The sequence below is a fragment of the Diabrotica virgifera genome, chromosome 2, assembly GCF_917563875.1.
Source record: "Diabrotica virgifera virgifera chromosome 2, PGI_DIABVI_V3a".
Taxonomy (NCBI): domain Eukaryota; kingdom Metazoa; phylum Arthropoda; class Insecta; order Coleoptera; family Chrysomelidae; genus Diabrotica; species Diabrotica virgifera.
The window spans coordinates 134,311,819-134,324,106 of record NC_065444.1 but is presented as its reverse complement, the minus strand read 5'-3'; the positions used below and the strand labels follow the sequence as shown (position 1 = coordinate 134,324,106).

General features: G+C 31.9%; 1 protein-coding gene across 1 annotated transcript in view; it reads left to right on the top strand.

The window, feature by feature from the left end:
• LOC126879633 (cathepsin D-like) overlaps positions 1-8,823 on the top strand; it is a 49,226-nt gene extending 40,403 nt beyond the window's left edge. Inside the window, exons 6-8 of the mRNA XM_050642818.1 lie at positions 1,052-1,286; positions 6,888-7,019; positions 8,629-8,823. Of these exons, the coding sequence (XP_050498775.1) occupies positions 1,052-1,286; positions 6,888-7,019; positions 8,629-8,790 (529 nt within the window). The 3' untranslated portion in view covers positions 8,791-8,823. The remainder of the gene's footprint in view (positions 1-1,051; positions 1,287-6,887; positions 7,020-8,628) is intronic.
• The last annotated feature ends 3,465 nt before the right edge of the window (positions 8,824-12,288 follow it).

Genomic DNA, 12,288 nt, shown 5'->3' with positions numbered 1-12,288 from the left:
AAAGTAATTTGAATTTTAAGAAATATTTCTGAGGTGGAAATCGAATAATAGGTATTTTTATCTAGCAATTAAACACTGAAAACTTTTGTTTTCGATACTTCCACAAAATTTATTATACATAAAACTATGTGACTACAGCTGTTTCGGCAGAGTGCCTTTCTCAAGTGATTTATTTTAATGTGTGTTTGCATTTTAAAGTCTTTAATTGAATAGGTTGAGGAGTGGAGAGCTGTTTGTCTCAAGTTGCAAATTCAGACTTGACTTATATCTATATTTTTCAAATTTATTAATTTTCATAGATTCTAATGAAGATAGCTTAAGTCCTTTATTTTGAATGTGAAGAATTTTAAATTGCTTATTAAAAGAATGATTATGGTCTAGAAGGTGAAGTGCGTATGTGGAATATGTTTTTCTATTATTGAAAGCCCTCTTGTACTCTGCTATCCGTTTGTCAAAGTTTCTGCCAGTTTGACCGATGTAAGTTTTCGGACAGTCACCATAAGTCACCACAAGCCACAACCACTCTGTAGTTGCTTTCTCTTTCGGCCCTTATTGTTGTTATTGTATTTGCTTAAGTTGTTGCTAGTTGTGAAAGCTGGTGATATTCCTTCCTTTTTTATGTATCTGGCTATTTTTGTTGATATCTTGCCTGTATATACGATAGAGCAGAAGTTACTAGGTTCTTTCTGTGGTGGTGGATAAACTAATTTCAGGACTTTCTTATGAAGTTTTTGGTTTAAAATGTTGTTAAGATTGTTTGTTCGTTGTAGCCATTGTTTACTGCTATTTGCCTAATGATGTTCAGTTCTATCTCGAAGTTATTTTTTGACATGGGAATTTCTGTCAGTCTATGTATCATGCTAAGGTAGGCTAGGCTGCTAATTTATGTTGTGTAGGATGGGATGACGAATTGTGTATTTAGGTATTTTTATTTTTGTTTCTAAGCTAATTTTTTTCAGATGAAATTTAATTAAAATATGAAACATATTTATTTTAGGATTAATATTTTTTATCTGAAAATCAAAGGTTAACAAATTATCTTAATTTTCAGAGACCCTGATGGAGAAGTTGGTGGTGAATTGTTGCTTGGTGGATCAGACCCAAACTATTACAAAGGTGACTTTACTTATGTAGATGTTTCAGCTAAAGGCTATTGGCAAGTTGTTATGGACAGTCTTAACGTTGGATCTTCCTTAAAACTATGTTCAAATGGATGTCAAATTATCGTAGACACTGGTACCAGTTTGATCGCTGGACCTAGCGCTGAAGTCGAAAAGTTACATAAAGTAAGTTTATTTATAAAATTAATCATTTAACTATATGATGTGTACAGGTCGGCAGAAATATCTGAAACCGTCAAAGTCATACCGATCGAGAACTTTGTTTACGCAACGTTGTCAGATCAGTCGGGTTTCAAAGGTTTTTCGGTTTTTTATTTGTTACCTATTTCACAGTAAGATTCATACCAATTCTATAATATTTTTACATTTTTATTATAAATCGAAACAATGGAAAAGTAACAGTGTATATTGGTGAAATTCCTCTTGTCAATTATTTCAGTTAAATACACATAAGGAATACTAATAATTGTTAAGAGCGTAGGCGCAAATATTTTACTGCTATCCCTACTTTTTCTTTCTATACACGGCAAATTACGTGTAGTAAAATTCTCACTGGTAAGGAGATTAATTGACAATGACATTGCCCTTAAAGATGGCTTTTGAATATTCTTGGATAACCGTTACTTGTTTAATCGCTTAAATTATTAATTGAGTTAATTAATATGATTATTTTTTCACTAACTCTGTATTCAATGATTAAAATAATTTATATACTATATATAAAAACGAATACTCGAGAAAAGAGAAAAAGTTATTTTTTAATAATATATTGTTACTATGCAACACTTAGATACATTTTGAGAACATGTTTAACCCGGGAGCAGTCGCGCTCACTTCTGTCACGTAAGTAGTCGCGCGTAGAAAAAAAATCTCACAATACGAATTTAAATTCGAATTTAATACAAATTTTTATTTTATAATATCTAACAAATTTAAAGTTAATTAGTTCTCACCAAAGCCATAAATTCCAAAAAAAAATAAAAAAAATAAAAAAAAAATCCCACGCGTTACAACAATCTTCCTCGAGGCACTTACGAGTGAAAAGTTATGTTGCAAAATTTTTCATCAAGTTATCACGGAAAAGAATATAATGTGAGATTTTTTTCTATCGGCACGACTACTCCCGGGTTAACAACAAAATACTTGGATCGCAGAATATAATATCCTGGTGTATTATCTGCTTGTTCCATAAATAATACACAATAATAAATAAATTTTTATTAATTTCATGTCTTAAATCAATTATTATTTATCAAATACACTATCAATATTATTTAATCTTCTTCTTCTTCAGCCTATTTGCATCCACTCCTGGACAAAGGCCTCTCCATGAATTCTCCATTCTTCTGTGTTTTGTGCTATTTGGTGCCAGTTTCTCCCCATTTTTTGCTTTAGTGTCGTCTAGCCATCGTTTTTGTGATCTTCCGAATTGTGATCATTTTTTTTTTCGAATTCTGAAAAAAACTAATAAATATTTTGAAAAATTTAAACGCAGAATGAAAGATTACATTATTCCAACGGTAGAAAATCCCTTAGAATAAACAAAAAGTTTCTTTTGAATGAGATATTTGAAATTAAAAAACCCACTAAATTTTCACCCCTGTAACTTATTAATATAAACATTATAGATAGAAGGTTTCAGGGACTTTCTACCCTTGGTAATAACGCAATATTTCATTCTACGTTGAAATGTTTCAAAAATACGTATTAGTTTTCCAAAAAAATGAATGCAATTAAATAGCATTGGAGCCGAAATGTTGCGCCTATCCTCTTAATTAATGGCTTCAACCAACAAACGTCAATTAATTTAGAGCTAAATTTTTTCCACATTTATAAATAATTAATTAATAAATTGTTTTCAATGGTAGGTACTTATATTTGTAATATTTTAATGACATGCTTTATTTTTTTTAATCAATCGCTATCAGAACCTGATTGAAAATCTTCGTTGTCTGAGGCATCGTTTAAATTAATACTATTATCTATAGCTGCATCTATTAGTGGCTCTTTAGATATTTAGGCCAGGGTAATAAGACAAAAATATACCCTGTTCGTGACACTCGAGCAGCCAGGGTACTGAAGCGTTTTTTCGACAGGTAATACCTATAAGAGCAAATTGTAACTATTTCCTGCGTAGGATCTGGCGGCCATTTTTATTTATAAACAATTAACTGTCAAAAAATGGCATTTTTCCCTTTTTTTCAAATCAATGAAAAACAGTGAAACTTATGACTTTTTTAGTATAAATATCTTTGAGATTATGGAAAAACCTTTAAAATGACATATTACAAAGATTGATATACTCATTTGTTGTTAATATAATTGCGAAAAAAGGTCGGAATTGCAAAAAAAATTATTTTCGCAATAACTGCTGTAAAATTAGTGTACAGGTTTGAAATTTTTGTCAAATGAGGGTTCTTTGGTGCTTAATATGTGAAAAAAGTTTCAAAGCAATTCATTTAATTGTTTAAATTTTATTCAAATTGTTTATTCCAGAGAGCATTTTTTTTTGCAATAACATAAGTCAGAAAAAAATGACGTTAGAACCATTCCACAGGTGTCAAATGAAAGAGCATGAGCTATATTTTCAACTTGGTTTAAAGAAAGTAAATTAAAAATGCATTTATTAGTAAAAAGTAATTATGCAAAAGTATCGTAAATCTTTCCTTATAAAGTTTTTGAATAACTTTTTCCAAAAAAATTAACTTTTTTACCCTGTTTTAAGTGCACAACTACCAAGTAATGTTATTTATGTCATAATTGATAAAAAATTGTAATAAATATATATAATTTCTTATATAACAAAATAAAAAGTTTATAAGGAAAGATTTACGATACTTTTGCATAATTATTTATTACTAATAAATGCATTATTTATTCGCTTTTTTTAAACCAAGTTGAAGATGTAGCTCATGCTCTTTCATTTGACATCTGTGGAATGGTTGTAACGTCATTTTTTTCTGACTTATGTTATTGCAAAAAAAATGCTCTCTGGGATAAACAATTTGAATAAAATTTAAACAATTGAATAAATCACTTTGAAATTTTTATCACATATTAAGCACCAAAGAACCCTTATATGACAAAAATTTCAAAGCGGTACACTAATTTTTACAATAGATATTGCGAAATTGATTTTTTTTTGCAATTCCGACCTTTTTTCGCAATTATATTAACAATAAATGAGCATATCAAACTTTGTAATACGTCATTTTAAAGCCTTTTCCATAATCTCAAAGACATTTGTACTAAAAAAACCATAAGTTTCACTGTTTTCCATTAATTTGAAAAAAAAGGGAAAAATGCCATTTTTTGACACTTAATTGTTTATAAATAAAAATAGCCGCCGGATCCTACGCAGGAAATAGTTACAATTTGCTCTAATAAATATTACCTGTCGAAAAAACGCTTCAGTACCCTGGCTGCTCGAGTGTCATGGAAAAAACCTTAATACCCTGGACTAATTAATTGGCGTTCAATTTCTATGACTTACTTTTTTCCATTGTTGTACAGGGAATCTTTCGAAAAATTCATTTGCTAGCTCTTGTATAGACGTAAATTAAAATGTACATTTTTGGAACTTACATACGGCTTTAAATCTGCCCAAATAAATTCAATTGTGTTCAAATCAGGATGGTATGATGGATGTCTTATTACTTCGTATCCATGCTCTCGAATATTGCTGTCAATTGCATACTTTACAAAACGTTGTCTTTTGGCACAGATTTTTTTAGTCCATTATTACTACTCTTACTCCAATTTTTGTTTGAGCTAGTTAACAAAAATAAGTCTCTTCAGTGAAAAGAATAATTTTCCCCCGCGCTTTTTTAATGTTCTTGATATACTGTGGTCTTAACCATCTAATGTCGTGTTCCTCAAGCAATATTTTTGTATTATTTGATGTTTTTCTCCAACAAAATCAAAACTGGTGAAATTCCTGGCTCATAATTTCTCTATTACCTTTATAGTACAGTTCTTCTACGAATTTCCGATTAATCGTTTTAACAGTGGGAACCCTTTGTTCAGTAAGATAAAAATTGTATTTCTTCCTGCGTAATACACCTTGGTCACATCCACTTAATTTAATTTTGGACGATTTTTTGTATGTTTGAAATCAGAGCTTTGTTCATTCTGAATCTCTCAACCTTCTTTGGCGACTTTTTTTACACCTGATAAACTGACGCCTACCAAAATAATGTATCCGTTTAATTTGTTTTATTCAATTACTTGACATGTTACACAACAATAAATCCTTTTATATTTTGTTGGTGATCGAAAATATTCAGAATAATTATTGTTTTCAAAACAAACATTAAGTAATAACAATAATAATAGCAGTGGCGGCTCGTGATTTTTACAATAGGGGAGGCTATACCTAACTGTAAAATATCTAGACAAATTTGCACTAGCAAAAAAGTGTGACAAAAAAATGTAATTTCAGGCCCTATTTTTTTGACCATTTGCTTTTACATTTCATAATATCATCATAATTCATAATTTCATAATATCATATCATTTTAAAAATAGCTAGTTTAATTGTAAAAGTGTAATACCAAAGTGTGTGTCCTTTATTTGTTAAAAATTCCATCTTTGTAAGTAGATATGCATATCAAAATAAATACAGATTTGATGTTTTGTAGTCCATACAGGTTGAAGGTTCACAATTTTTAACATACCCAACTGAATTTTTTTAATTATAAACGCGGCCTACTGCGAATCCAAAACACGGTAAATTACCGATATTTTGCTTTGCGCTACAGATATCGGAAAAAGTTATTTGAACAAGTTTTTCCAAATATTATTCTAACCCCACATACCAAACTTCATAACAAAATTCACACTTTTAGTTTTTTTATTATTTTTAGTCAGGACCCTAAAATTCGTTGTCCCGAGATGCACGCAATGGAGGCGAGAAGCTAGCCAGCCTCCCTTACTAAATCTCCGGCCAGCGTGTGATGGCACCGTGAATGGCACTGTTAGGAGACCGGGTCTCCTTAAACTCTGCTGCGCTGCGCGGATCATTAGCAACTGAGGCTTGCTGGTTTCTCGCCTCCGTTCATGCATCTCGGGATAGCCCAGAGGTCCTGCCTACAATAATAATAAAAAAACTGGGACACAATCATGCGTTCTAATGCTGATGCTCCGTGCGTATGGATCTTTAGTGATAATGTGGAATTTACACTTTGTATAATGGTAAGAGTGCTTGTTGTTTTTCGCGATTCAAGATAAACAAAACAGTGTAGCGTGTGTAAAAAATTTATGGGGAGCCTAAGCCTCCATTGCCTCCTCTGAGGAGCCGCCACTGAATAATAGATACAATTATACAACAAATAATAGGCGGAAGCTTGAATATTTTGGTCATACAGTAAGATGTTCTCCTTATAGTCTGCTGCGTTTGATTATAGAGGGCAAAATAAAAGGTAAAAGAGATGAGGAAGAAGACGTTTAGTCTGAGCTCTAACCAATTATTTAGAGCTGCTGTAAGGAAAATATGAATTACCATGTTGATATCCAACCTTCGATAAAATATGTGACCTTAAGATTAAGACAAATATTTGTTTTTAAACATACAATGGTATAATTATTTTGTTGATCAATTTATCGTTATTATTAAAGAGGAAGAAGAAGAATTTCTCGTTATCATTAAATCACAGGAACACATCATTGTGTTCGTCTCTGCACTTTTTCATAAAAATAAAAACAAAACATAGTACCTAGTGGTTTTAATAGAATTACCTATATTAACCTACATTATTATTTTTTTAGGAAATAGGCGCTTTTTCATTCCTTAATGGTGAATATATAATTGATTGCAGCAAAATTGATCAACTACCCGAAATTAGTTTTGTTTTTGGAGGAAAAGAATTCACACTTTCCGGAAATGATTATGTTTTAAAGGTAAGGCAAAACAATAGTTACATATTAATTATACAGGGTGTAGCCAAAAGGTAGGTCATAAATGAAATCACATATTCTGAGACCAAAAATAGTTCGATTGAACCTAACTTACTTAACACACAAATGTGCACATAAAAAAGTTACAGCCCTTTGAAGTTACAAAATGAAAATCTATTTTTTTCAATATATCAAAAACTTAAGAGATTTCATATTAAAAATGGACATGTGACATTCTTAAGACAGGAACATCTTAAAAAAAAATAACAGTGAAAGGACCCCGCAAACACTCCCCGGAGGTTTTCTGAAGACTAAAATATGATGCGTTTATTTTTGACCACGAATTCATATACAACACGCAAGTATGCATGAAGAAATAACTCTTCTTCTTCCAATAATAAATATTTTCATTCATTTGACCGTGAATTAGTGCACTTAACGTAAACCGAGCATCCGAATCCAATAACTTCAGAAGGCTGTAGCTCGAGAATAGTAGTTATTCAGGCCCAGGTCCCATGGACTTTTTTAATCTATACATCGAGAAGTATCATTGACCAAACTTTCGTTAAATTTGACCGGAACCACTTTTCCATAAGGAGTGTTGCGGGGTCCTTTGTGTACACCATAAAAAATGGTGGGGGTTTTGATCCCTTAAACCCCCCACAAATGTTTGTATACGTTTCAATTAAATTATTATTTTGGTACCACTAGTTAAACATAATGTTTTTAAAACTTGTTTGCCTCTTATTACTTTTTCGATAAGCAAGTTTGTGGCTTCTTTTTCAATACGTTTAAAAATTTCTGAGTACCTAACAAAACGTCAATTATAAACAAATTTTCATATTATTACTAGGTCACTATAATCTTATTTAACCATTTACAAATTTTGTGGTGGATTTTACAAATGTCCATATTATCTCGATAAAAACTGGCTTATCAAAAAAGTACTGAGAGGCAAAAAAGGTTTAAAAACATTGTGTTAAAATAATGGTACCACAATAATAATTTCATTAGAACGTACACAAACATTTGGGTGAGTTTAAGGGATCAAATCGGGAAAAAATTCATCTAAATAAAATCTTCCCGGACCAATGGATTGCGCGAGGTTCTCCAATTCTTTGGTCCCTAAAATGTCCAGATTTGACAACGCCGGACAACGCACTGTGGTATTTCATTAACGAGGAGATTAGAAAACTCAGATATGTTTCAAATGAGAATTTGCGAAACGGAATTTGCCAAGCCTTTACGTCAGTAGGTAACTCCGGACATGCTGAGACGGATGAGCATAAGAACATGGCGTCGTATGAAGTTGTGTTGCGACAATGGAGGAATGTACGCCGATGTCTTAGATATTGTGTTATTATTTTTCACTCCCTAGTACAATAACAGCAATTCATTAATTTAAAGGGACTTTCCCGTCACCCCGGCCGGAATATTTTATATTTAATACTATAGCGTGTGCAATACTGCTGACTAAGCTTGGCTCGAAGCATGACAGTAGTAACAATAAACTTCCCACATTAGCCAAGCTGTTATCTAGTTCATTGACCAAACTTTTACTTTTTTATTAATTTTTATTATTGATTAAATTTTATTTTAATTTATTTTGTAGCAATCTAACGGCGGTATTGACATATGTATTTCTGGATTCATGGGATTAGACCTCAACACTAGAACTCATGTGGAATGGATCCTAGGAGATGTATTCATTGGAAAGTTCTACACCGAATTTGACTTTGGTAATAATCGTGTAGGATTAGCGGAAGCAGTTTAAATATACATAATAAATAAGTCATAGAATGCTCTACTTACTGTGTTTCGTTTTTCCTAACCAAAGTAACTAGATTTAATTATATAATATTTAGGTACACACGGGAAAGTACGTACAGTTCAACAAGTGGTACTGCCAAAATCACACATTAATATTGTGCTGCAAGAATTGAATATCGGAGGATTTGGTTTCTCCCCCTGGAATGTTGCTCACTGCGTGTTGGGGCAGTACCTTCGATCTAGTTCGGTGATAATTAAAACTCTTGTTAGAATATATAAATATATTTAATAAAATAATTTACAAAACGAGGAAAACGAAAAGTCTCAGATACAAAGTTTACTACAATAATTAAACAATTAAAATAATTGAAATAAAAATAATAAACAATATTTTAAATCCAAGACTTTTCGTTAAAAGAAACTGCTTTCTGGCTGCATCCTGAATCTTCGATTTTACAATTTATAAGCACGGAGACGACAAATATAGAAGAAAGCAGAAAGGACACGGTCACGTATCTACTCTCTTTTCGTCTAGGAAAAGGGCCAAAAGACAGTTTCAAGTACTCAAAAATCTGAGTAAAGATGAAAAAGAGGGAAGGCAGTTTTTGTTTTTATTTGATTCAGAGTTGGACCACCATCAGCCTATTTCTGCCTCTCAAGCGGTATCAATGGAGCTTATAAAACAATTTATCTCTTTTCGGCGATTAATTAAACACTTAATTAAAACTACTTACAATCATTATAACTTTTATTTCTACACGTGGATCAGCGCATATAAGCGAGTTATTTTAAACAAAATGTGTGGCTGATGTTGTCGTAAAAAAGGTTGGAACAAGACTGCTGCATAAAAACTGGAAAATCACGCAATTTTATGTATGTAAAGGACCGTCTCAAAATACCCAAAACAGTTTGTTGTTTTGTTAGTACGGAAAAAGGCGAGCGCCAGTTGGACCATAATTTTAAAGGTTGCGTTACGCAAAATAGTCCCCGCCTTGATGGAAACGCATCAAAAAACAAAAAAATATTTAAGTAATTTGAAAAAGCGTATAACTAAACTAACAAATTATTACAATTCTTGAAGGTGAGTCATAGGAAGAAGACACAGTTTAGCAATAAAGCGAACGTTATAACCCTTCAGAAGTTCTAACTTTGACAACTCTTACCTTGTTATTCTTTCCCGGATATATCTCAACTACCTGAGCTATAGGTCATTTGAGAGGAGGCGAGTTTTCGTGCTTGAGCAAGACGAGATCATCAGGCTTTATACCTACCTGAGGAGTAAAGCATTTAGGTCTATTTTGAAGTCTATTAAGGAATCACGGGTCCAAACCTTCCAAATATGCTGCTGAATCCTTGAGCATTTATTCCACAAAGACAATTTATTTTAAAAGTCAGAGCTTTCAACCTAATAAGATATTTAAAAATATTTAAAATAATACCAAATTGAAAACTTATTCGACCATTTTCCTAATAACACCTCCATGGCTTCTAAAAATTGCAAGCCAGATGGATACTGCAAAGAAGACAAGAGGGAATTATAAAATTTGCAATTCACAACACAGTCTGTTCAGCGTGGTAAATTCCAATGGAAAATGGACCTAGTTACTCAATAGGAGTTATACTAACAGAAAATAAAAATGTTTACCATTTTTATTCAGTTGCAATGCAATGCGAAGCCAAAACTGTCTTAATTTTCACTTAGTTCAGAGAGAGAAAACCTGCACTCTAATCGACGATTTCGCTCATCGAGGCTCATCAGAGAATGCATAGGTTGCTATCTCTGACCCAAGTTAGAATTATCCAGTCTGTTAGTCCCCGCATTGCAACTAACGTAATGGTAGTAGGTGCCTAGCGGCATCTGTTATAGGTCTGGATCCCGCGTATGAAAAAAAAGTTGATTAATAGCAAGCTGAAGATTTGTTAATAATTTAAGGGTGTCTAGTCGGACAAACTTTGATATATGGGAACACTGGAACAGGGGAAATTTTAATTGTGGAACAGGTTAAAAATTTGGAACGGCCAGACCACGAAAACGTCACATGTATTTTATCCGACAGAACTTTCAATTGATTTGTTACCCTTTCATTAAACTCTCATGCAAAAATCAGGCTGCTATTTATCATCAAATGGGAATTATAATGAGTGGAACACGTAGAATATGTCAAATGACAGGAATTATGACAGGTGATAAATAGCAGTCTGATTTTTGCACGAGAGTTTAATGAAAGGGTAACAAATCAATTGGAAGTTCTGTCGGACAAAATACATGTGACGTTTTCGTGGTCTGACCGTTCCAAATTTTTAACCTGTTCCACAATTAAAACTTCCACTGTTCCAGTGTTCCTATATATCAAAGTTTGTCCGACTAGACACCCTTAAGCTATTAACAAATTTTCAGCTTGCTATTAATCAACTTTTTTTCATACGCGGGATCCAGACCTATTAAATAAAAGTCAAAGCTTTCAACCTAATAAAATATTTAAAAATATTTAAAAAAAGTTTTAAGTTTATTTTAGGTTGAAAGCTTTGACTTTTATTTGGCAGATGCCGCTAGCCACATATTTACCATCCATCACGTTAGTTGCAATGCGGGGACAAACAGACTCGATAATTTTAACTTGGGTCAGAGATAGCATTTTTCTAGACAGCGTCACCAACTGATTACTGTGTTTTAAAGATTTATACAAATGTATACAAAATATACAAATAAACAACTTATTACACTATAAAAAAATAGTCATCAAACATCGACTATTCTTACTTATTCCTTTTCGTTATATCATCTCGAAATTCTACACTCAGAAATTGTAATCTATATTTTAGCTTCATTCACAGATTTAAAAAAAAAATATAACTTTAACTCCTACATTTGAACTTACTTTTTAATTATACTTCTTTCACTTTTAAACCAGTTATTTAGATTTTCTGACCTTTTACATATTCTTCTATTAAAAATTTCTCCTTTTTTTCTTCCTCTTCTTCTTGTCCGGTACTTTACTAATACATATTTCTCATTTTCTTTATACTTAGTACTTTCTTCATAGTGTACTATTAAACATATTTCTTTTTCTTCTTCATATTTCTTCATTATCATTTACTTCATATTTCATATAATATCTTCCTTCATATATTCATATTCATATCATTTATCATAATTCTTCATTAAACTCATATTTACTTCATATTTTTCTTCTCTAACCCATACCTACTCGGTGGGTAGTTCTTCGCAGCTTTAAATCCTTACATTTGCTTCCGGTCCTTTTGCACGTCCTTAGTCGTGAAAAGGTTTGTTCCAAAAAAGAAAAATTGGATAATTGTGCGCTTAAAAAAATCTTCTTCATCTTGAACTGCTCAGTCTTGACGAGAGTCGGTTAGTTTCAAAACACGAAATGGACAAGCTAAAATCTTCTAGTTTTCATTTCGTACCTTTTTCCTTGACAAGAGTGTTTTTTATTGTTTATATTGTCTTTAATTAACTTTGCTTCTAATATATTTAAAAAAA